The following is a 27,731-nucleotide window of genomic DNA, read 5'->3' as shown; positions in this document are numbered from 1 at the left end:
ATTGCAGGCAAATGGGAAACCTGTTCTCGATTTTAGCCACTGTAGGAGGTGTCTAGCAATACCTCACTGTTGTCTTAATTTCCATCTCCCTGATGACATTGGGCATGGTGCACCTTTTCCTGTGCTGATTTGCCATCTGTTTGATAAGGTCATTGGTCCACTCTAAATCAGGTTGTTTGTTTTCTTATTGTTGGACTTTAAAAGTTATTTGTACAGTAATTTAAATAGCAGTGCTCTATCAGATACGTCTTTTGTAAATAATTTTCTCCCATTCTGTGACTTATATTTGCATTATGTTGACATTGTCTTTCACAGAGCAGAAATTTTTAATTTTAATGAAGTCCAGCACTAAAAAGCCTCTTAATGAAAGTGAAAGAGGAGAGTGAAAAAGTTGGCTTAAAACTCAACATTCAGAAAACAAAGATCACGGCATCTGGTCCCATCACTTCATGGCAAATAGATGGGGAAACAGTGGAAACATTGGCTGACTTTATTTTTCTGGGCTCCAAAATCACTGCAGATGGTGACTGCAGCCCTGAAATTAAAAGACGCTTACTCTTTGGAAGAAAAGTTATGACCAACCTAGACAGCATATTGAAAAGCAGAAACATTACTTTGCCAACAAAGGTTCGTCTAGTCAAGGCTATGGTTTTTCCAGTGGTCATGTATGGATGCGACAGTTGGACTATGAAGAAAGCTGAGCACTGAAGAATTGATGCTTTTGAACTGTGGTATTGGAGAAGACTCTTGAGAGTCCCTTGGACTGCAAGGAGATCCAACCTGTCCATTCTAAAGGAGATCAGCCCTGGGTGTTCTTTGGAAGGAACGATGCTAAAGCTGAAACTCCAGTACTTTGGCCACCTCATGCGAAGAGTTGACTCATTGGAAAAGACTCTGATGCTGGGAGGGATTGGGGGCAGGAGGAGAAGGGGACGACAGAGGATGAGATGGCTGGATGGCATCACCGGCTCGATGATGTTGAGTCTGAGTGAACTCCGGGAGTTGGTGATGGACAGGGAGGCCTGGTGTGTTGCAATTCATGGGGTGGCAAAGAGTCGGACGCGACTGAGCGACTGAACTAACTAAGCATCATCAATTCTTTCTTTGATGGATTACACCTTTGGCACTGTAACAAACCTGAAGTCATCTAGATTTTCTTCTATGCTTTCTTCTTGGGAGTTTTATAGTTTTGTATTTTATATGTAGGTCTGTGAATCACTGTGAGTTAATTTTTGTAAAGGTTGTAACGTGTGTGTCTAGATTCAGCTTTTTGAATTCGGACGTCCAGTTGTTCCAAGACAAATCGTAAAGACTATCTTTTCTCCACTGTATTGCTTTTGCTCCTTGGTCAAACGTAAGTTGACTATATTTGTGTGCATCTAATCCAGTGGTCCCTATTCTGTCTCAGTGATCTACCTGTCTATTCTCTTGCCAATACTAGATTCTTCATTATGGTAGATTTATAGAAAGGCACAGACTCAGGTAAAGTCAGTACTTCAACTTTGTTCTTTCATAAGACTGTGTGTCATAGGTCTTTTGCCTATAAATTTGAGAGTCAATTTATTGATATCCACAAAATAACTTGCTGGAATTTTGATTGGGACTGCAGTGACTCAACAGAGTCAGATCAGACTCTACTGATATCATGACAATATTAAGTGTTCTTATATACTTGAACATGGAATAATGGAATATCTCTCCATTTATTCTTTTTTAATTTCTTTCATTAGCTTTTCTTTTCTCATACAGATTCATGCATACTCTTGTTAGATTTACACCTAGGTATTTCAGCTTTAGGGGCACTGATGTAAATGGTACTGTGCTTTTAATTTCAGATAACATACATTCACTGATGGTATATATCAAAGTGATTGACCTTTGTGTATTAATTTTTTTGTCCTGCAACACTGCTACAATAATAAACTAGTTCCAGGAGATTTTTGGTTGATTCTTTCAGATTTTTTACAAAGAAGATGATGTCATTTGCAAACAAGTTTTATTTCTCTGTTCGCAATGCGTATGTCTTTTATTTCCTTTTTTTACTGCACTAGTTAGAACTTCCAATATGATGTTAAAAAGGAATAGAGTAGATACCCTTGCTTTGTTCCTAATCATAGTAGGAAAAACCTCAAGTTTCTCTTCATTAAATAGATGCTACATGTAGGTTTCTGGTAGCTTTTAAAACAAATAATTTAAAACACTCAACTAACAAATCTTTTAGATGATCCTTCACTTTTGTTGTAAGTCAAGTATTGGAAACCTTCCAATTTTGCATAGGATTTATTTTCTGCCTCCGTAGGAAATCAGTATTTTTTTAGCAGTCACACAGGGTATTAGTTCCTGAACAGGGATTGAACCTGGGCCCACAGCAGTGTAAGTGCAGAGTCCTAACCACTGGATTTCCAGGAAATTTCCAATACATTTTTTTAATCAAGGACGTTTCTGTCTCTTCCTACATTACTAAAGACTTCTAATCATCAAACAGTGTTGACATCTATCAAATGGCTTTTCTGTTATATATTGACATGATCATGTGATATTTTCTTCTTTAGCCTGCTGATGATTTTCAAATATTGAACCAGTCTTCTATACCTGAGATAAATCTTACTTCGTCATATTATACATATATATATTTTTATGCATTGTTGGATTTGATTTGCTAATATTTTTTGAAAAGTTCTGTATTTATGTTCCTTAGAGAGGCTGGTCTATCATTTTTTTCTTGTAATATCTTTGCCTGGTTTTGGTAAGGCTAGCCTCATTCAATGAATTCAGAATTATCCTCCCTTCTTCTTTCTTCTGAAAAAGACTGAAACCTACAAGTTTAGAAAATGTTTTTTGATAGCATCTATCAGTCTTCCAACAATTATTTCTCTGCAATATAAAACACACAAATGTTCTCACCTCCATAAACTCCATTCTACTACCCCATAATTTTTATCCACTGATGCAGGTTGAGCCCTTGAAAGAAATACTCTTACACAAATCAACTCTTTAAATGTTTACAGATAGTTATATCTCCCTACACTTATGCTAGATCAAGTATTTTCAGTTTATTAAATCATTTTCTTTGCGGTTCCTTTCATAAAGAACTCATTCTACTATATTGATATTCTTGTCAAGAGTTTGACATCCAATTCTAAATACTATACTCCAGGAAAAATCTTCTCAGTGACAAATGGAATGATGCCCTACATTGTTTTGGATATATAATGTATTTTAGTGAGCACTAAGATCTCAATTTTGAGGAAAGAAAAGAACAATAGGGCTTCCCTAGTGGCTCAGTGGTAAAGAATCCACCTGCCAATGTAGGAGATGCGGGTTTGATCTCTGGGTCAGGAAGATTCCTTGGAAAAGGAAATGGCAACCCACTCTAATATTCTTGCCTGAGAAATTCCATGGACAGTGGAGCCCGGTGGACTACAGTCCAAGGGGTAGGAAAAGAGTGTCAGACTTAGTGAATAAACAACAAAGAATAGTAACACAATGCTTTTCACATTCAAAGTTCACAAAAATGAGAGACCTGTATGGATGAAAAAGCTCAGTACATCTGTCCAAAATAGTACTAGTATGTTAAGTTAAAGTTAACTGAAATGCCATGTCACAGAACATATCAAGAATTTATCAAAACTATGATACGTCCCTAGAAAACACACATTAAATACAACTAAGAATTACTGCTTACAATATAAGGAATTCCACAGGTGCATGAAGATCATGAGAGATCCCAGAGCTGTACTATTCACCACTACCTCCCCAACTGCTCAGCACAGTGCCTACTACACAAGCAGGCATGCAATTCAAATCTATGACTTGAAGGAAATAAAGGAACAGTAGTGTGACAATCAGTTGTTTAGAATCTGCCTTTAATTACCTGAAATGAGACTAATACACCCAAAATAGTATTAATGATCCCAAATATTACTACATATTTGGAAAAAGCTGGCTGGCAAATTTGCTCTTTTCTCTTCCTACAGATAAACATTTCTCTTATGAAGTAACTAAGTTTCAATCCTTGGGGTTAGAAGTTGTAAACAAATGCAGTAATTTAAAAGGTTAGGAGAAGAAACAAATTTTTATGGAGCATGTACTACAGCCCTAGTATGACTTCTCTTATAGTCCTCAGAACAGCTTTACTGGGGAAGTATTATCAACTTCATTTTAGCAAAGAGTATGGACAGGGAGGCCTGGCGTGCTGCGATTCATGGGGTTGCAGAGTCAGACATGACTGAGCGACTGAACTGAACTGATAAGAGTAATTAAGCAATCTTCCTACAGATGATAAGCAGAGGACACTAGATTCACTTATTAGCTATAAAATCTATGGTCTTTCTCTTACATGGTGCATTGGGGTATTATCTACTTAAAACATTATATACTAGCAGTTGTTTAAAAGCACATATGACTGATTAATAATAATCATAATAATTTTTCTCTGTCCTAAGTTTTTCTTCCACAAAGCAGTTGTTTCAAACAACTATGCAAGTTTAATAAAGAAAACAGTAGAATGGTGGTAAAACATCATGAACAGAACCTTATTTAATGTATGTATTCACAGGGAGAGATGGTGAGTACATCTTATTTAAGGACCACATTATTTGAATTTAGTAATTTAACTATATGGAAAACCATATTATATGGTGTATATTATATTTTATATATGATGCTATTATATCATATGATATAATATATATTATGTATGATGATATAATATCATATATAATACATAATAATATATTTCATCATAATATGATGAAAGAATGGTTAAAAAACAATCCCCCAAGAGCTCATTAAAAGTTTATTCTTAGGGAATAAAAGTTCAGCTTCCATGACCCAAACAAATATCATGAATTACTAGAATTTTCTCTTCAAAATATTAATAAATGACCACTAATAAAAATCTGCTAAAATCTAAGCATAAACAAAGATGAGTTAAAGTTAAAAGAGTCTTCATAAGCCACTGGAAATATATCCATTAGTTCTCCCTACTCTAGTTATAAATCCTATAATATTTTCAAAATTAATATAAATTGTGGAAATTAATACAATAAATTCTAAATAATTTGCAAAAACAGAAAATTAGAGACATAAAGATTCTGAATAACAATCCGAGAGTCACTAATCAATTTTTTTTAAAGTTTTATTTCAAAGCTTTATATTAAATTAAATGTTTCCATTCAAATATATTTATCAACACAAACATAAGAAATCAAGATTTTTCAAGAAGGATTAGGACAGAAAAGCATAATATTCCTCAGATTTCTTCAGACCTCACTAAAGAAATGTATGCACAGGAAAAACTGAAAATGTAGTATATTTTCACATGAAAATATGTGTCACATGAATCAGACAAATTTAAGAAGAATAAACAAATAACACCTAATAGAAACCTATATAGCTAAATAAAAATCAATTTATGTTTCTCTGGGAATTCCCTGACAATGCAGCGGTTAGGATGCTGTGCTTTCACTGCCAAGGGTTTGTGTTCAATCCCTGGTTAGGAAACTAAGATCCAAAATATATTTCTGTTTTTCTTATATTTCTCTCTAACAATGGTTTTCTCTGTGTATATTACCTATGCATCATTATTTTTTGAATTCCAGCTCCCTAAAGTACTAGGTATATGTCCTGATGTGGACCACATTGCTAAATGTTATTTATTTGACAAATAACTAAGTGCTTCCAATGGGTATTGTGCTGGGCACTAGGCCAGATCCTAGAAATTCCCAACCCCATAAACGGAAAAGAATCACCAAGCCACAGAGACTATATTCTGGTAGAGAAGAGATCAAAGTAAGAAACATGCAAATAAATGTAAAAAAATTTCCAATAAAAGATACCTCACAATGCACTTCCATGAAGAGCCATCTTGATCATCTTGTTCTTCTATGTACATTCTGACATTGTGATCTTGATCCAACTGGTACCAGTACATGAGGCCATCTTTGTCACGGCCAATTGGCTGGAGACGCATGGTATCGGCATCCTCCTCATTGATAATATTCTTGAATTTGAGATTGTCATCAAATTGACACTCACAGAGGTACTGGAAAATAGTCACAACATGATTTAAAATACCCCATAAATGTTTTTCCATCACAATAAATGTGTTATGTTCAACCATGAAACAGATTCAGGGATAAGAAGAGAAAGAGTATGTTTGTCCACCTTTTACTTTCCTCTCTCCTCTTTTGTACACTTATTTTACAATAAGCAATTTTAAAAGACAAATTTCTAATTTAACATACAATTTTAGTATTACATAAATTTATAGGTTTAACACAACCAGTGACCCCAAAATTAAATATATTCTAAAACACTGAGTTTTTGTATTAAAGTCTCCCAAATTGGTTCATGGTATAAAATTTTCAATGACCTTCTCTTAAAGCTTTTAGATAAACTTTATTCTTGAAATGGCTGTCTATTTTTGAAAGCTTGAGACATACATAATTTTACCAAAGGCAGTCTTACTGATAATTGCCTCTGGAGAATTTTCTTGGGGAAAAAAAAAAAAAATCATACTGCCAGCACAAAAAAGTTAGTTTTAATAAAAACTATTTATTAAAATTTTTATATATGATTAGTGTATATAAGATTTCTTCCCTGAATCTTTGATTTAGTAAATCAGTGAAAGATTAACCACACTTTACCATATTTGTTAGCTATGATTTTGAAGGCTGCCAACAATGCATAAAATTAATCTAGGGTAACTGTTTGCCATTATCCCTACAGGCAGAGATCATTAAACCTAGATATAAGTGTGTATTGAAAAACAACAAAAAACAGTAATTTAAAGAAGAGTTTTATCACCAAAAAATAAATTAAAAAAAGAAAATTCTATTGTCCTTTCCCACTAATAATAAAAATGTCTACTTTCTAGTTGCTTCCCAATTCAACCAGGAGTCAAAGTGATTTTTTAATTAAAATAATTTTAACAAATAATAAATTTATTACCTTTAAGAGTGCTAACTTGCATTCAACACTCATTTCAAGATAGCCTTTCTTCTCCATCTCCCATGCCCAGGTGCTATTAAACTCTTGGCATATCTGTCAAGAGAAAGTTAAGGTCTTAATACAGAAAAGCAATTTTTATTTACATTGGTAGTTTTGTTGTACAACTATGTTAACTGTTTTGTTAATACATAAAGGAAAAAGTTTATGCCAAACACAGTCCAATCCAATCACACTCTGAAATACCTACTATTTAAATATATCAAAAATGTCGACTACTACTACTGAATGATGACTGCATTCAAGATAAGCAGTGACCTCTGCAGCTGTCTCCTTCGCTCTCAAGAATTTTATGTACACTTTTGTGGCACAGTTTCCCAAATGCAAGTAATTATCTGATTCCACCTCTCCAAATAGCATAGTTCCTCCAGGACAAGGACAATAATTCATTTCTATGCGTAGACTAGAAGCAAGCTAAAAATAACATGCCAAATTGTAGACACATTTTTATTTGAGTAACTCTCCAACTCAAAGTCCTCCTAATTATGGGTAAAGATTTCACTGCTTGGCTTCTATAATGTGGCATTAACTTAAATTTCTAGGTTTCTCTTTCCACACAAACATTTCAAGCAAACCAGAGACAATTTAACAGTATGAAGAAAGAAGATCTGGATAAATTACACTTATCAGGAGAGATGCCATGGATTCTATGAGCCAGTTTCCTCAGCAATAAAAGGGGAGCAGTAGTAATATTGATCTTAAAGGTTGTGAAGTAGACATGAAAAATGATATAAAGTGCCTACAAACTTCACACTCTTTTTCCAATCCAAGAAGCAAAGAGTATAATGAAGGCCCAGGGAGAAGAACCAACAAAAGGCACAGGATTGTCTAGTTGGGAAACTGGCTAGAAAGGCTGGGAGGAGAAAAACAAAAAGGCAAGTGAGACTGCTTACATAACCATCTCAACTTAGGAATAAGACTAAGCTGGCCCTCCTGGGAGGGGTTACTCTTTTCCTCTCCAGTACCAGTGTCGTCGTCTTTTTTTTTTTTAAACCAACTTGTGTAATAGAATCGCAGGAGATCATTGTTAGGATAGAAAAAATATAACCAAGCAGTAAGGCCAGGAACTCTATAGTGGAAGATCTTTAAAGGCAAAAAGGAAGAAAGAGCTCTCCATTCTCTGGAATACCATACTTCCTTTGACTGCTACAGCATTGTATTTTGCAGAGAAAAAATACTGAGACATACAGAGTGAAGGAAATTTTTCTAGAATACCACACAGGGCAGACCCTCAGGTGATATAACAAAAGCTAAAAGTCAACATATGAACAGATACTTTGCGCCAAAGAGTAAATGGCCAAAAACCACAGCAGATGACCAATGACCTTAGTCATTAGGGAAATGTAACTCAAAATCACACTGCAATACTACTTCATACATGTTAGGATAACTATAATCAAAAAGAAGGAAAATAGCAAATGATAGGAATGTAAACTAGTGCAGTCACTTTGTTTAAAAAAAAAAAAAAGGTTAGCAGTTCCTCAAAAAGTTAACACTGAGTTACCACATGACTTAGCAATTCCATTCCTTGGTATGTACATATACAAAAATGAAAATATATGCTATACAAATGTTCATCTCAATATTATTTATAATAGCCAAGGGTGGGATCAACCCAAATTTACATCAAGTGATGAATGAATAAAATAATATGTGGAATATAAACACAATGGAATTTTATGAATCCATGGAAAGGAATGAAGTATTGCTATACTGTACAACATGGATGAATAATAAAAACATGATGCTAGGTTAAAAAAAATCAGATATAAAAGGTCACAGATTTTGGAGTGCTTGTATATAGAATTTCCACAAAAGTCAAATCCATATAGACAAAATTGCTAGTGGGTAAGTAGAGGGAGGAACAGTTGTTGCTAATGGGCTTCCTTTTAGAGTAACTTTAAAAATGCTCTACAGTTAAGACAGTGTTCTACTATTAAAGTAGCTCACATATTTGTGAATATGCTTAAAAAACTGAATTGCATATTTTTAAAAGGTGACTTTCACAGTATGTCAATAATATCTCAATCAAAAAAAAAAATTAGAGGGACAGTCCACAACACAGACTAAAGCTTACGACTTGGCTGAAGCATTTCTTGAGTGCTCTACTGTGTACCACACCCCTAAAATACTTTGAAGCCTAAAGCTGAGTGTGGGGAAGCTCAACTTCACCCAGAGGGGCTGAGAATGACACAGCTCCAAAGCATAGCCAACAACCTACTTACCAATGCACAGTCAATGGCTCACGGCGTCACTGATACCAAATACAGCTGAAGAGCTATTGATTATCATTTACTGTGTGAAAGGGAAGGAGGGACAGAGTGAGGTAGAGAGAGAATTAAGATACAGGCCTCTGCATCTGCACTACTTAGCTTCAATTTACTGACCTTCATTTACAATGTTCAGGGTGTAAAACCTTTGCTGTGCTGATATTCAGAGATAAACATGCTATTCATTTTCAGTTTCTTTTTTTCTTTTTTTTAATATAAATTTATTTTAATTGGAGGCTTTACAATATTGTATTGGTTTTGCCATACATCAGTTTCTTTAAGCAATGCAGACTTACACTATGCTATTTGAAGACCTCCCCTCCAAAGGTCCCTCTTGGCCCCTCGAGGGCCCCTCAAGTCCCTCAAGGTCCCTCTTGGCCCCTCAAGACCCATTACTCAGATTTGCCCAAATAGCCATAACCTATTTTTACTACCTTCCCAGGGATGCAGTGGTGAAAAATACCCCTGCCACTGCAAGAGACACAAGAGTGTAGGTTTGATACCCAGGGTGGGAAGATCCCTTGGAGTAGAAAATGGCAACCCACTCCAGTATTCATGCCTGGAAAATTCCATGGACACAGAAGTCTGGCAGGATACAGCCCATGGGGTCTCAAAGAGTGGGACAGGACTGAGCAACTGAGCACAGCACATTGTTACCACAAAGGAAATGCCGCAAATAAAAAAAGCACTATAAATGACACTTAAATAATTCTTATGCAGGACTACATAATCCCATCAGGGGTCAGCAAACTTCTAAGAGACAAACAAAATAATTTAGGTTTTGTGACTACATGGCCTCTTTTTCAACTATTACACTCTGTTACAGTGCAAAAGCAGTCATGTTGCTAAGTCATGTTCAGAAGCTAAGTCATGTCTGACTCTGCAAATCCATGGACTGCAGCATGCCAGGCTTCCCTGTCCTTCACCATCTTCCAAAGTTAGCTTAAACTCATGTCCATTGAATCGGTGATTCAATGATCTCACCCTCTGTCATCTCCTTTCTCCTCCTGCCTTCAATCTTTCCCAGAATCAGGGTCTTTAACAATGAACTGTTTCTTTGCATTAAGTGGCCAAAGTATTGGAGCTTCAGCTTCAGTATCAGTCCTTCCAATGAATATTCAGGACTGATTTCCTTTAGGATGGACTGGTTGGATCTCCTTGCAGTCCAAGGGACTCTCAAGAGTCTTCTCCAACATCACAGTTTGAAAGCATCATTTCTTTGGTGCTCAGACTTCTTTATGGTCCAACTCTCACATGCTGCTGCTGCTGCTGCTAAGTCACTTCAGTCGTGTCCGACTCTGTGTGACCCCACAGACGGCAGCCCACCAGGCTCCCCTGTCCCTGGGATTCTCCAGGCAAGAACACTGGAGTGGGTTGCCATTCCCTTCTCCAATGCATGAAAGTGAAAAGTGAAAGTAAAGTCCCTCAGTCGTGTCCGACTCTTAGCGGCCCCATGGACTGCAGCCTACCAGGCTCCTCCATCCGTGGGATTTTCCAGGCAAGAGTACTGAAGCCGGGTGCCATTGCCTTCTCCGGTACATGACTACTGGATAAACCATAGCTTTGACTATATGAACCTCTGTCAGCAAAGTAATGTCTTTGTTTTTTAATATGCTGTCTAGGTTTGTCACAGCTTTCCTTCCAAGGTTCATTTCATGGCTGCAGTCACCATCTGCAGTGATTTTGGAACCCAAAAAATAAAGTCTGTCACTGTTTCCATTGTTTTCCCATCTATTTGCCATGAAGTGATGGGACCAGATGCCATGATCTTAGTTTTCTGAATGTTGAGTTTTAAGCCAGCTTTTTCACTCTCTTCTTTCACCCTCATTAAGAGGCTCTTTAGTTCCTCTTCACTTTGTGCCACTAGAGTGGTATCATCTGCATATCGGAAGCTGTTCATATTTCTCCTGGCCATATTAATTCCAGCTTGTGCTTCATCTAGCCTGGCATTTCCCATGATGTACTCTGCTTACATGTTAAATAAACAGGGTGACAATACACAGCTTTGACGTACTCCTTTCCCAATTTTGAACCAGTCCATTGTTTCATGGCTGGTTCGGACTGCTGCTTCTTGACCTGCATACAGATTTCTCAGGAGGCAGGTAAGGTGGTCTGGTATTTCCATTTCTTTAAGAATTTTCCACAGTTTGTTGTTATCCACACTGTCAGAAGTAGATGTTTTTCTGGAATTCTTTTGCTTTTTCTATGATCCAACAGATGCTGGCAATTTGATCTCTGGTTCCTCTGCCTTTTCTAAATTGAGCTTATCCATCTGGAAGTTCTCGGTTCATATACTGTTGAAGCCTAGCTTGAAGGATTTGAGCATAACCTTGCTAGCATGTAAAATGAGGGCAGCTGTGCAGCAGTTTTATCATTTAGCACTGCCCTTCTTTTCCAGTCCTGTGGCCACTGCTGAGTTTTCCAAATGTGTTGGCATGTTGACTGCAGCATTTCCACAGCATCATCTTTTAGGATTTGAAATAGCTCAGCTGGAATTCCATCACCTCCACTAGCTTAGTTTGTACTAATGCTTCCTAAGGCCCACTTGATGTCACATTCCAGGAAAAGCAATATTTTCTATAATACATAAATGAGTGAGCAATACCACTTTACAATACCACTTTATTTGTAAGGAAATTTGAATTTCATATAATTTCCATATGTCAACCATTCTCCCAACCATTTCAATACATGAAAACCATTCTTACTTCTCAAGCCACACATAAACAGGCAGAAAGGCGAGATTTGACACAGGGGCCACAGTTTGCCTAGAGGACCAGAAACTAGCTTTGTTTATTAGAGACCATCTAGACAGTTATTCTTGGGGCCTTAAAGTAAAGGGATCCCTACTAGATTGGTAATCCACATAAATTACCCAGGTTTCATCTGATTCTAACCAAGCAGCCTATTTAATTTGGTTTTGCAAGCAATTCCTTTTTAGAGAATGTTCCAATATCCAAACCATCCACATTTATCACCATAAATTATCATTCCATAATACTGGTTTTAAGTTTGATTCTCTCTAAATGTGCTAATGAGTGATTATGTCTTGTTGTTTCCCCCTGTATAGTGCCTAAGGAACAGTCTTTCCGATACACACACAAAATCAGTGTTCCGTGCCTGCAAGGTTGAATGCCATTCAGCATGGTAGGTCTCTTGGCTGCCTGCCTGTTGTCATTCCAAAACTCCCTGTGTCTATTCTTCTTGACTTCTACAGAGAAAAAACAAGGTTGAGGATGGAAAATAAGGGGTAGGGGGTGTGGGGGGCATTTAAAAGTTCACAGCAGCTGAACATGTTTAAGAAAGGTGGTTTGACATGCCTATTCAGCAAAAACACAGACTTTATCTCAGTGAGATCATTAACATATTAATCTTAGACTCATATACACAATGGAAGCACCAATAATTCTTCTCTTTTTGGCAGTTTAGAAGGAAAGGTATTAAAAAGGAGGAAGGGTGTAGAAAAACCACAAAATTCTCAGCATGAACATCCAAATGTTGGCACTGAGAGACTAGACCACCACTTGAATGGCTTCTATCAGCCTAAGGGCACACCCCTGCTCTTTCATTGTTGTCTAGAAAACTCAAGGTTGCCAAAAGGATTTATTGTTTGTTCCAGCCAACATCTGATCAGATCCTGGAGGACCTCTAAATCTCTCTTTTTTTCCCCTTTTTGTCACAACAGGCACTTGCAGGATCTTAGCTCCCTGACCAGGAATTGAACCTGCCCCATCCCAGTGACCACGACAAGTATTAACTACTGGACTGCCAAGGAATTCCCAACTACTTTTAAAACAAACAAACTTAAAATTGTAAATCTTTCCTCTAAACCTTTCAGAGATGTTATCTATACATTCTACAAGACAGGCGTGTCCTTCTCAAGGACCTGAAAGCCAATCCTTTTGTTATGTAATCATCAGACTGCAGAAGTTGCAGGCACAAAAGGCCTAATCAAGCTGACTTTGACCAACTCTCATAACTGGCTTTTGTGATTTTTTTATTTCCCTAACACAGCTCAACTCCTTTACTCTCTCATTACCATCTCCCCAACTCCCTCATCCTACCTTTAAAATACCAGCCACCTCTGGGCAAACTGAAATTAAGTTCAAGCTCCATCTACTAAAGTTAGTTATTGAATAAATCTGTCAGTACAGCCTTTAACCAGTGTTTGGTTTTGTTTATCTTTGATGAGGGAGTCCCTTAATATCATTCAGATGGAAATTTTTATTTTACAATTTAAAAACATGAAGTTTAAAGAGATTCATTTATCCAGTGATTCCACATTTACTGAGTACTTGTTCTATGGCAGGAACTAATCAAAGAGCTGGGACACCATGGTAAAGAAAACAACCAAACTGCCACCATGGAGCTTATATTCTAGGAGGCAGTCAAATGAGTGAATATAAGAAAATATCAAGTGGAGAGAAACGGTTTAGTGCTCAGGCAAGGCCGCATTCTAAAAAGCTGACATCTGACACAAAAAGTTGAGATATGACTGATAAATAAACATCAGCCATAAAAAGACTGGTAGAGGAGTGTTTCAGACAGAAGAAACAAGCTGGCACAAAGGTCTGACATATCTAAAAACAGAAAAAAGGATCACTGTGTATGAAGCAGAATAAGGGGGAGAACAGAAAAAGAAAAGGAAACCAAAGGCCAGACGATGTAAGGCACGGTAAGAAATTAAAATCTAATTTCAAATGCGATGGGAAGATTTTTTACATTTTGGGCAGTGGGTAGTATAGCCAGTTCAGAATATTGTGTTAAATGCTGGAGAGGGTGTCGGGAAAAGAAAACCCTCCTACACTGCTGGTGGGACTGTGGCTTGTACAGCCACCATGAAAAACGTAAAGAGGTTCCTAAAAAAACCAAATATAGAGTTGCCATATGATCCGGCAATCCCACTCCTGGGCATCTATGCAGAGGAAATTCTAATTATAAAAGATGCACCCCTATGTGCACAGGAGCACTGTTTACAACAGCCAGGACAAGGAAGCAACTAAATGTCCATCGGCAAATTGATAAAGAATGTGGCATATATTATATATACAATACAATGGAATATCACTCACACATCAAAAAGAATAAAATGTCATTTTATTTTGTCATCCATCCATTTTATTGTCATCCAGCAACATGGATGGGCCCAGAGATTATCATACTAAGTGAAATTAGAAACAGAAAGACAAATACCATACGATACATCACTTATATGTGGAATCTAAAATTTGACAAAAAATGAAGTCATCTACAAAACAGAAAGAGACTCACAGACACAGAAAACAAACTTATGGTTACCAAAGCGGATAGCATGCATGCTCAGTCCTGTCCGACTCTCCAACCCCATGGACTGTAGCCTGTCCAGCTCCTTTGTCCATGGGATTTTCCAGGCAAGAATACTGGAGTAGCCATTTCCTTCTCTAGGGGATCTTTCTGACCCAGAGATGGAACCCATGTCTCCTGCATTGGCAGGCGGATTCTTTTTTTATAGATGAATATTCTTTTTTTTTAATTAATTGACTTTTTAGTTGAAGGATAATTGCTTTACAGAAATTGTGTTGGTTTCTACCAAACATCGACATGAATCAGCCATAGGTACACATATGTCCCCTCCCTCTCATCTCCCTCCCCATCCCACCCCTCTGGGTTACAGAGCCCCTGTTTGAGTCCCCTGAGACACAGAGCAAATTGCCATAGGCTATCTATTTTACATATGGTAATGTAAGTTTCTGTGTTACTGTCTCCATACATCTCACCCTCTCCCTCCTCCCCTGGGCCCATGTCCCTAAGTCTGTTCTCTATGTCTGTGTAGCCACTTGGAAGCCCAAAGGGGTTAGCAGGTTAGCAGTTAATTTAATTAACTCCTAATTTAGGAGTTTGGGATTAGCAGATACAAACTACTATATATAAAATAACAGCAAGGTCCTACTGTGTATCACAGGAAAGTATATTCTATATCCTGCAATGGACCATAATATGAAGACTAAGATAACCAAAAGAATATGAAGACTATGGCTGAATCACTTTGTTACATGCCAGAAACAATACAAAACTATAACTCATCCATACTTTAATTAAAAAATAAAAAAGAAATACTATATTAGTTTTGGATATATGCCAAGGAATGGGACTGCTGGATCATATGGTAGCTCGATTTTAGTTTTGAAAGGAACCTCCTTACTGTTGCCCACAGTGGCTGCACCAATGTACACCCTGCCCGCCCGCCCCCCTCCCCCACCACAGTGTAGGAGGGTTTTAATATGGTGAGATGATTTTTAATGGGGGAAACATTAGATCAGATATATGTTTCAAAAATGGCAGCTGTGTGTAAAATAGATTGTAGAGGGGAAAGAACAGAAACTACAAAACTTTTAACCCAAGAGACAATGACGACACGGACTATGGTGTAGTAGTGGGAACAGAAAGAAGCAAACAGCTGTATTTTGAAGGGAGAATTTTAAGGACTTTTGAAAGAACAGATGTGGAAGGTGACTGAAAAGGAAAATCAAAGGTGACATCTAAATTCCTTGACTTGAACAAATGGAAGGATAAAAGTGCTTTTAATGAAGGCATAAAGGAACACGTGAGGGAAAAGAGATGTCATACCTACAGAGTCTGAGGTACCTATTATATACATCTAAGAAATGTCCTTCTCAAATTTAGTGACTGAACTGAATCTGAGTCAAAACTGAAGCTATGACTCCTGGTTCAGATCTTTCCACTACATCCCATACAGTTTTCACTAAAACCTTTTCAAGTCTGAGTCAAGAAGAATTTTTTTGGCTGAGCTCTGAGAAGTCATCTTTTTATCCCTAGCGTGTGACAAAGCATAAGATACACAGCAGGTACAAAACAAATATCTGATGAATAAACAAAAGACATAGAAAAATGATGCTTTTACATTAATTTAAAAAATTATTATTTTAAATTATCCATCAATAACTTCTGAGTAGAATAGCAACAGCTAACATTTATTGTGTGTTTACCACATGCCAAGTACTATTCCAACCGCCTTAAAATATTAATTCAGTCAATTCTCATAAGTCTTTTCATGGCTGTACTATTATCCTTAGGAGGTTCTGTGCTTTAGCCAAGAAATAAGAGAAATAGGAATTAGTATCTCTAGTAATTTATAGTGAAATCAGTAATATATTTAAGACACCAATTAGGTCAGTTATCACCAACCATACTATGGACAAAGGCTAGATTGAGAATTAGAAATCATGTAGTTTTGTTATTACATTCAAATTAAACCTTACCAAATATCCCTGACCAAATATGTAAATATGTCCAACTATTTTATACATAATATTCTTTCCAGAGGACTAAATGAAACATTTACTGAGCACATTTAGTATTAGGAAAGCAAAGATGAATTAACAGTCTCTGCGCTGAGAAGTTCAGAATTCAGAGAAAGTCATGAAAACAAGTAATTAGAGGGGAGAAGCAGTCACTGAGTCATCTACAAACTGAGAAACTGGTATAGCCATGAACTACTATGAAAATAAAGGAGAGAAACCCTTCAGCCAAATGGAGGAAAGTGTGACACTTTTATTCAAGTGGTGACATTTATCTAGGACCTAAAGAATGAATGAGGCTTTATCAGAAAAGGAGGTAAATAAATAGTATTTCAAGAAGAAACAGAACAGAATATGATAACCAATGGGGATGTGAATATTTTGGTATGTTTTGTCGACGTGAAGGCAAATAAAAGAGCTCTTTATGCTGAGCCCTTCGAGTCCTAAATCATGAGTGCTGAGGGGTGGGAGTGGGAAGAGACAAGGCCGTGAAAGTAGGTCATTGCTCATAAATATGAGGACTCAACAAGCATTCAGAAGTACTGATGAAAAACAGTCCTGTTGCACGATGGCAAGATAGGAGGATAGAATCCAAGGTCAAGGAGACCCACTAAAGCCTGTTTTGCAATAACTCACAGAAAAGGTGATGACGCTTGGCTTAAACCTGCAGAGGATACTCAAGAGAAGGCAGATTCAGATTGTACGTATCTTACAAAGCAACAAGCTTTATGCTTAATACATTATACAGTAAATGTTTTACTCTGTACAACAGACCTTTCACAAATATTATTTCATTTGGGGTAGATGGCCCATAAAGCTACAATATTTTTTAAAACAAAACAAAGTCTGATCATCTTTCTATTTTCTATAGTATCTCCCAAGTTCATGACCTTGCTGACAGTGGACACTAAATATTTACACTATCAGTAGTCCCTGATATAACTATAGAGTCAACTTACTATTTTGATGAGCCACCTGGGAATACTGCCTATAACAATGCATATTAAGAGTTATATATAGAATGGAAGATTCTTTCATTCCTTAAAATATATACTGGATATACTTCAATGGCAAGACTTCTCAAGCAACATGGTTTTAAAAATTAAAAGAATACCAAAATCCCAAGTGACTAGAGCACAGGCATGTATCAATTAATGGGTTTATTCCACAAAAAGGATAAAGTTCTTTATCAGTACTTTGCTGTATGTTAGACCCTGTGATTGACATCAGGATAAGTAAGATACTACAACTCTTACAAAAGGGACTCAGTTGGACAGGCAGCTGGAATCTGTTAACCTACAAATATGGCACATTTACACAGATCAAAAATTTGAGAAGCTACTCTCAAAAGTAGTCTATTCTGAAGAGTAGTAAAAGGTATCTTGCAAGTATTTGGCAAAAATCCAGCAAGAAAAATCAAAATTCTATCATAGCTACTTTATACCCATAGATAAGAGTAACCATATACCTAAAATACACCCAAGTGGAAAGAGTATAATTGGTAAGTTCCTCTTTCTAAGAGATCTACTTTTTAATCAATAATCTAAATAGGAAGGGATATAAGGTTTTAGTATAAAATAGATTGAGATTCAAATCCAGGCTCTATCAACAGTGTGATCCTGTCGAGGTCAATCACCTCTCTCAATTTCAGGGTCTTCGTCTGTAAAATGGAGGTTATCTTGCTAATAAAAGAGATGAGATCAGGAAGATGTCTATCAGAGATCCTTATGGTGCCACAGCTACATATATAAATGCAAACCTGAAGATAGATCCAGAAAAACACAACAAGAACCAACTGGAACACAAGAAGAAAATCAAGAGAATTAAGAGCTGTTAGGAAGTAGACTAGGCTTCCTGGTGGCTCAGTGGTAAAGAATTCACCTGAAATGCATGAGCCATAGAAGATGTGGGTTCGATCCCTGGGTCGGGAAGATCCCCTGGAGGAGGGCATGGCAACCCACTCCAGTATTCTTGCCTGGAGAATCCCATGGACAGAGGAGCCTGGCAGGCTACAGTCCATAGAGCTGCAAAGATTCCAACACAACTGAAGCAACTTAGCAGCAGCAGGAAGTAGATCAGTGTTCTTCAAACTGTATATAAACATTGTTTCAAGATACTTTTGTTTCAAATATATTTAAAACACCCAATATTTAAATAAAATTATTGGTGACTGATTTAATTCTCTACTTTTATTTTCTGGGTAATTAATCCTATATATAGGCTTCCCTGGTAGCTCAGATGGTAAAGAATCTGCCTGCAATGTGGGAGACCTGAGTTCAATCCCTGAGTTGACAAGATCCTCTGGAGAAGGGAGAGCTACCCACTCCGACATTCTTGCCCAACCATGGACAGAGGAGCCTGGTGGGCTACAGTCCACGGGGTCACAAAGAATTGAACATGACAGAGCAACTTTCACTTATAGGCTCCCCTGATGGCTCAGGGGTAAAGAATCTGTCTGCCAATGTAGGAGATGCAAGAGATGTGGATTTGATTTGTGAGTGGGGAAGATCCCCTGGAGGAGGAAATGCCAACGCACTCCAGGCATTCCTGCCTTGGAAATCCTATGGACAGAGGAGCCTGGCTGGCTACAGTCCATGGGGTTGCAAGAGTCAGACATGACTTAGCAACTAAACAACAAAACCTATATTATACTGATGGGCTGCCTTGTTAGGATCCAATATGACAGTAAACATGTTGAAGGTAAGATTACTGCCAGATCTAGAGAATATTCTCTGACTGTTGCATTTTTATATATTGTGGAGATATACATGAATTTAGTATGTAGAGAAATATTTTTGTATAAAAACAAAAATTCACCATTTTAGTCAATAAGTGTATAATTTAGTGGCATTAATCAATCACATTCACAATGTTGTATAATCATTGATACTTCTTACTTCCAAAAGTTTTTTTTATTATCCAGACAAAAACTCTTTCTTTTGGCCACACCACTTGGCTTGTGGGATATTAGTTCCCCAACCAGGGACTGAATCCAGGCCCTCCGCAGTAAAAGGGTGGAATCCCAATCACTGGATTGTCAGGGAATTCCCTTCAAACAGAAGATCTTTAAGCTTTAAGCAATTAACTCCCCATTCTCCTCCCACTCTGCAGCACCTCATAATCTCTAATCTACTTTAATATCAGTTGTTTTGTGTCTGGTTTCTTTTACTTAGCATAATGTTTGCAAGGACTGCCCATGTGCTAGCAAATAAAAGAAGTTCTTTCCTTTTTAAGTATGAAAAATATTGCATTGTATGAATGTATCACATTTTGTTTACTGATGGACATTTGGGTAGTGTCAACCTTTGGGCTATTATGAATTAAATTACAATAAATACTGGCATACAAGTGTATGTCTGAGGCTGTTTTTGGTTCTTCTGAGTATACAGCTAGGTGCAGAACTGATGGGTCACACAGCAGTTATATGTTTAGCTTTTTTTTTTTTTTTGACCGTAAAGCATGGCACGTAGAACCTTCCTAACCAGGGATGGAACTCATGGCCCCTGTATTGGAAGCACAGAGTCTTAACAACTGGACCACCAGGAAAGCCCTGTTTAGCTTTTTAGTTCAGTTCAGTCGCTCAGTCGTGTCTGACTCTTTGCGACCCCATGAATCGCAGCACGCCAGGCCTCCCTGTCCATCACCAACTCCCAGAGTTCACTCAGGCTCACGTCCATTGAGTCAGTGATGCCATCCAGCCATCTCATCCTCTCTCGTGCCCTTCTCCTCCTGCCCCCAATCCCTCCCAGCATCAGAGTCTTTTCCAATGAGTCAACTCTTTGCATGAGGTGGCCAAAGTACTGGAGTTTCAACTTTAGCATCATTCCTTCCAAATTTAAGGATGGGCCAAATGGTTTTCCACATCAGATGCACCATTCTGTATTCCCATCAGTTTTAGCATCTCCACAAACTCATCAATATTTATTATTTTCCTTTAAGAGTTACTCTATTAGGTATAAAGTAATACTGAGTTTCTGATTTTCATTTCATCCATGACTAATGATGTTGATTATCTTTTCATGTGCTAATTATTAATTGCTGCATATCTCTGAAGAAATGTCTACTTAAATATTTTGCACATTTTTTAAATTGGTTTGGTCTTTTTGTTGTTTTTAGGAATCCCTCTATAGTCTATATATTTTCTTATCAATCATACAATTGCAAATTATTTTCTTCCATGATGTGGGTAGTCCTTTCACTTTCTTCATAACATTATTTGATGGACAACAGTTTTTCATTTTGATAAAGTCGAATTCATGTACTGTTTTTCTTCTTGCTTACATGCTTTTGGTGTCAAAATTTAAAACTCTATTCCCAAGCTGAAGGTCATAAAGATCTATCCCTAAGTTTTATTCCAATAGGATTATGGTTCTAGCTCTTTCAATTAAGCTGTTAACCCATTTTGAGTTAATTTTTGCATGTGGTAGGAGGAAGGGTTATTTACTGCATTTGGCAACTTGTTAAATCTCAAGAAATATACATTTCATGCTATAGGCAATAATCAAAATAAGTTTTAAAAACACTACAATAAAGTTATCACTACAGCATATATACTCCATTTCATTTTCAGCTCAGCAAGAGTCAAGACACATACACATCATTAACATAATATTTTTAATGGATTCCTAAAGTTTTTTATACTTAGAAAATTTTAGGAGATTCTACTTTTACTTCCCAGGTTTATCTGGTTAATAGCTAAAGTGATAACCTTAAATTGCTATTTTAATGTAACTTCTTTCAAAACACATTGATACTAGAGTTATAGGTAAAGGAGCAATATCTGAGTATACAATGGAGAGGTCCTGACTAATACAAGTGTGCACACTTGGGGGGAGAAAAGAACAACCTCTGGAGGGGAAAAGCAGGTTTCTGAAGTCTACTACAAGAGCACACTTGCACAGATTTCCCAGCCATAATTAAGGCACTGATCCCTCTGACTGGAAAAGTCTTCAGATATATTACCAACACAAAACATTAACTGGACCACTTGAAGTTCGGAAGAAAAACTAAAGCAGATGCAACCCAACACTTCTGTATCTACAAGTATAAATAATTTAGTCTAAGTTGCTGTCAATTCCAAAAGAATGCCAGACACAGAAAAGAAAAAAAGTTAACCTGTTACTGTTTTTCTGATAATTTATTTTTAATATTTAAACAACACTTGCTGGGTTCCAACTATTTGATAAGTACTATGCTGGAGAAGGCAATGGCAACCCACTCCAGTACTCTTGCCTGGCAAATCCCATGGACAGGGGAGCCTGGTAGGCTGCAGTCCATGGGGTCGTTAGGAGTTGGATACAACTGAGCCACTTCACTTTCACTTTTCACTTTCATGCACTGGAGAAGGAAATGGCAACCCACTCCAGTGTTCTTGCTTGGAGAATTCCAGGGACAGGGGAGCCTGATGGGCTGCCGTCTATGGGGTCGCACAGAGTCGACCTAGCAGCAGCAGCAGCAGCAGCAGCATGCTGAGAGAATTCACATATACGTTCACAAGAACTGACTAAACTTACATACCTAGTAATCAGCAGTGTTCAGGCTCTTTCCCCATTAGAAATCCAGAATTCTTACTACATCATCCCAGGCAATTCATTCATGATGGTAAACCGTGGCTACTGACACACCGTGTATGAGTAAACATGTGTGCTTAGCTGCTCAGTCATGTCCAACTCTTTGCAACCCCATGGACTGTAGCCCACCAGGATCCTCTATCTATGGGGATTCTCCAAGAAAGAATACTGGAATGGGTCGCCATGTCCTCCTGGGGACCTTCCTGATCAAACCCAGGTGTCCCATACTGCAGGCGGATTCATTACCAGCAGGAAAGCATGAGTAAATGGTACTCTATTTAAAGAACATTTGCAAAGTTAAAAGTGTGAAAATACTTTCCAATATACAGAGCGTTAAGTATTCATTTTGTGGCATAAGACAAACCTATATTCAATCCTTGCTTCATCATCTACTATTTATGTAACTTTGGGAGTGATTTATTCTCCGTGATCTAGTTTGTGCTGTGAAGTAAATGATCCTGTATGTAAAATAGCATAGGATCTAGTATATAAGTTTTCAATATTAGCTCTTATCATTATTACAAAAATATAAGCTTTGGAGAAACTGAAACCCTCGTAAATTGCTGATGAGAATGTAAAATAGTATAGTGACTATGGAAAACAGTTTGGCAGTTCCTCAAAAAAAATGCCATATGACCCAGCCATTTTATACACTCCTAGGTACATAGAGAAGAGAAAAATTCATGGCCACAGAAACACTTTTACATCAACATTCATAGCAGAATTCCTGATAGCCAAAAGGTGAAAAAATCCAAATGATCATGAATTGAAAATGGATAAATAAAATGTATTAACCATACAATGGAAGAATGTTTTGCAATAAAAAGAAATGGAGTACTAATATATACTATATGTAACATGAATAAACTTTCAAATCATTATTCTAAATGAAAGAAGACACAGAAGGCCACATATTTTATGATTTCATCCATAAGGAATGTTCAAATACACAAATTCATAGATACAGAAAGGAGATTGAGAGCTGGACAGGATCTGAGCAGGAAGGGGTTGTGACTGGAACAGATTGCTAATGGGTACAGAGTTTCTGCTTGGGGTGATGGAAATGTTCTGGAATTACATAGCGGTATGGTTGGACAACATACTGAGTATACCAAAAGTCAACGAATATATTTTAATATGGAAAATTTTATGTTGTATGAATTATACCACAATTTTAAAAAGAAAAACACAACTTAATAAACAAGGCCAAAACACTGAAAGATAATAACCTTAGCTTATTTTTGAAAAGTAAACAGAGCAGTAGAGAAATATCTACCCCTTGTCAAAATATATTCAAAATAACAAATGACAAAAGATGGTCCTTATGACTTCCTAATAGATGACAAACTGCCTAAGGAATAAAAGCAATGAGCCTTACTGAAACTCCCATTTAGATTAAAGGTTAGGGTTAAAATGGGCTTCCCTGTTGACTCAGACTATAAAGAATCTGCCTGCAATGCAGGACACCCAGATTCAATCCCCCAACCACTAATGACAAAGAAGCTTCAGTTGAACAGTTCTATGAAGACCTACAAGACCTTCTAGAACTAACACCAAAAAAAAAAAAAAGTCCTTTCATCATAGGGGACTGGAATGCAAAAGTAGGAAGGCAAGAGACATACGTGGAGTAACAGACAAGTTTGGCCTTGGGAGTACAAAATGAAGCAGGGAAAAGGGTCTAACAGTGTTTTGCCAAGAGAACGCATTGGTCATAGCAAACACCCTCTTCCAACAACACAAGAGACGACTTTATACATGGACATCACCAAATGGTCAATACCAAAATCGGATTGATTATATTCTTCCCAGCTGAAAATGGAGAAGCTCTATACAGTCAGCAAAAACAAGACCAGGAGCTGAGTGTGGCTCAGATCATGAACTCCATATTGCAAAATTCAGACTTAAATTGAAGAAAGTAGGGAACATCACTAGGCCATTTAGGTATGACCTAAATCAAATCCCTTACTAATTATACAGTGGAAATAACAAATAGATTAAAGGGATTAGATCTGATAGAATGCTTGAAGATCTATGGACAGAGCTTTGTGACACTGTACAGGAGGAGGTGAAAAAACACCAAGAAAAAGAAATGCAAAAAAGGCAAAATGGTTGTCTGAGGAGGCCTTACAAATAGCTGAGAAAAGAAGAGAAACAAAAGGCAAACGAGAAAAGGAGATATACCCATCTGAATGTATAGTTCCACAGAATAGCAAGGAGAAATAAGAAAGCCTTCCTCAGTGATGAATGCAAAGAAACAGAGGAAAACAACAGAATGGGAAAGACTAGTGATCTCTTCAAGAAAATTGGAGATATCAAAGGAATATTTCATGAAAGATGGGCACAATAAAAGACAACAGTATGGACCTAACAGAAGCGGAAGATACTAAGAGGTGGCAAGAATACACAGAAGAACTACACAAAAAAGATCTTAATGATCTGGATAACAACAATGGTATGATCACTCAGCTCTGACCTAGAGCCAGACATCCTAGAGTGTGAAGTCAGGTGGGTCTTAGGAAGCATCACTATGAACAAAGCCGTGGAGGTGATGGAATTCCAGTTGAGCTATTTCAAATCCTAAAAGATGATGCTGTCGAAGTGCTGCACTCAATATGCCAGCAAATTTGGAAAACTTCACAGTGGCCACAGGACAGGAAAAGATCAGTTTTCATTCCAATCCCAATGAAGGGCAATGCCAACAAATGTTATAACTACTCATTTTAAATGCTAGCAAGGTTACGCTCAAAATCCATCAAGCTAGGCTTCAACAATACATGAACCAAGAACTTCCAGATGTATAACCTCAATTTAGAAAAGGCAGAGGAACCAGAGATCAAATTGCCAGCATCTGTTGGATCACAGAAAAAGCAAGAGAATTCCAAAAACATCCACTTCTGCTTCATTAACTATACTGAAGTCTTCGACTGTGTAGATGACAACAAACTGTGGAAAATTCTTAGAGATGGGAATACCAGACCACCTGACCTGCCTCCTGAGAAATCTGTATGCAGGTCAAGAAGCAACAGTTAGAATCAGACATGGAACAACGGACTGGTTCCAAATTGGGAAAGGAATGCATCAAGGCTGTACACTGTCACTCTGTTTATTAACTGATTTGTAAAGTACATCGTGAGAATTGCTGGGCTGGATGAAGCACAAGCTGAATGAAGACTACCTGGAGAAATATTAATAACTTCAGATATGCAGATGACGCCACTCTTATAACAGCAAAGAGGAACTGTAGAGCCTCTTGATGAGGGTGAAAGAGGAGAGAGACAAAGCTAGATTAAAATTCAGCATTCAAAAAACTGAGATCATGGCATCCCGTTCCATCACTTCATGACATATAGATGGGAAAACAATGGAAACAGTGACAGACTTTATTTTCTTGGGCTCCAAAACCGCTGCAGACAGTGACTGCAGCCATAAAATGAAAAGACGCCTGCTCCTTGGAAGGAAAGCTATGACAAACTTAGCATATTAAAAACCAGAGACATTACTTTGCCAACAAAGGTCTGTCTAGTCAAAGCTGTGGTTTATCCAGTAGTCATGTACGGATGTGAGAGATGAACCATAAAGAAGGCTGAGTGCCAGAGAATTGATGCTTTCCAAACTGTGGTGTTGGAGAAGACTCTTGGGAGTCCCTTGGACTGCAAGGAGATCTAACCAGTCCATCCTAAAGGAAATCAGTCCTGAATATTCATTGGAAAGACTAATGCTGAAACTGAAACTTCAATACTTTGGCCACCTGATGCGAAGAACTGACTCATTGGAAAAGACCCGGATGCTGGGAAACACTGAAGGCGGGAGGAGAAGGGGATGACAGAGGATGAAATGGTTGGATGGCATCACCAACTTGATGGACATGAGTGTGAGTGAACTCTGGGAAATGACGAAGGATAGGGAAGCCTGGCGTGCTACAATCCATGGGTCGCAAAGAGTCAGACACGACTGAGTGACTGAACAAGAACCATTACCTAATTTAATCACTTTCCAAAGAGTTCTGAGATTATCTATTATCTTCCCTTTACTTTTGAAGGACAAATGAGGTCATTTTCTGTTGAGTGGTAGATAGACACCCCAGAAAAGACACATTAGCTTATTTTCTACTAAATGTCATTATCCCTCTAGTACTGAACACCAGGAAATACTCTGCTTATCCAAATAAACCTATTTATTTTCATATTTTAACATTTCTTAAAATCAAGAGCCTTTTAAAATCCATTGATTACTACATTCCGTGTGACAGTATTTTTTTTTTCAATGAAAAACTGTCTCTAAATCACTGGCATGGCATGCACCGAAGAAATCACAAAACTGAATAATAACAGCAGTAATAAATTACCATTTGTCTCTTAGAAATAATTCAGAGCTAAAGGAAATCAATTCCTTTAAAGGATAATTTATTAAGAACTAGCTTTTCTATTACTTTTAGGGTCTGTTTACTGCGGCGTTTGGGCAGGAGGCAGGGTGGCAAGAAAGCACAGGTACAGAATCTGTTGAATGCACGTGTCTGTTTACTGACATGGTGGTATTCATTATCCATGGCTAAGATGTCTTAACTTGCTCACATGGTATCTAAAGTCATTAGCAATCACAGCAAACAGAGAAGTTTCATGGAAGCACATGAGTTTACTGGCAGAGAAGTTTTATTATGACTCAAGCAAAGTGAAGCCCAATAAGGCCAAGGTCTATCCAACTAAGAAAGGGGTTAACAGATCTTTGCAGAACTGCTATTTTAAATTTCTACTAACTAGATTTCTTTATTTTTAGGAGGGTAACTTCACCTTAAAAGTCACCAGCTAGAGGGAGGAGGGAGGAGGGTTCAGGATGGGGAGCACATGTATACCTGTGGCGGATTCATTTCAATGTTTGGCAAAACTAATACAATATTGTAAAGTTTAAAAATAAAATAAAATTAAACAGAAAAAGAAAGAAAAAAAGTCACCAGCTAGATTTTCAGGTTCCTATACATTTCACACTAGTAAAGTAATGCTCAAAATTCTCCAAGCCAGGCTTCAGCAATACGCGAACCGTGAAATTCCAGATGTTCAAGCTGGTTTTAGAAAAGGCATAGGAACCAGAGATCAAATTGCCAACATCTGCTGGATCATCGAAAAAGCAAGAGAATTCCAGAAAAACATCTATTTCTGCTTTATTGACTATGCTAAAGCCTTGTGTGGATCACAATAAACTGGAAAATTCTGAAAGAGATGGGAATACCAGATCACCTGACCTGCTTCTTCAGAAACCTGTATGCAGGTCAGGAAGCAACAGTTCGAACTGGACATGGAACAACAGACTGGTTCCAAATAGGAAAAGGACTACGTCAAGGCTGTATATTGTCACCCTGCTTATTTAACTTATATGCAGAGTATATCATGAGAAACGCTGGGCTGGAAGAAGCACAAGCCGGAATCAAGATTGCCGGGAGAAATATCAATAACCTCAGATATGCAGATGATACCACCCTTATGGCAGGAAGTGAAGAGGAACTAAAAAGCCTCTTGATGAAAGTGAAAGAGGAGAGAAAAAAAGTTGGCTTAAAGCTCAACATTCAGAAAACGAAGATCATGGCATAT

At 37.5% G+C, this 27,731-nt stretch overlaps 1 protein-coding gene across 2 annotated transcripts in view; it reads right to left on the bottom strand.

The window, feature by feature from the left end:
* Positions 1-27,731, bottom strand: part of RSF1 (remodeling and spacing factor 1) — a 149,564-nt gene that overhangs the window by 59,708 nt on the left and 62,125 nt on the right. For both annotated transcript variants that reach the window (XM_010853238.1, XM_010853239.1), the window contains exons 3-4: positions 6,955-7,047; positions 5,841-6,046 (exon numbers count right to left, since the gene is read on the bottom strand). In XM_010853238.1, the coding sequence (XP_010851540.1) occupies positions 5,841-6,046; positions 6,955-7,047 (299 nt within the window). The remainder of the gene's footprint in view (positions 1-5,840; positions 6,047-6,954; positions 7,048-27,731) is intronic.

Source organism: Bison bison, unplaced genomic scaffold (assembly GCF_000754665.1).
Source record: "Bison bison bison isolate TAMUID 2011002044 unplaced genomic scaffold, Bison_UMD1.0 scf7180017864324, whole genome shotgun sequence".
In the NCBI taxonomy this organism is placed as follows: Eukaryota; Metazoa; Chordata; class Mammalia; order Artiodactyla; family Bovidae; genus Bison; species Bison bison.
The sequence above is the reverse complement of the archived record's forward strand: the minus strand, read 5'-3'. Positions and strand labels throughout refer to the sequence as shown.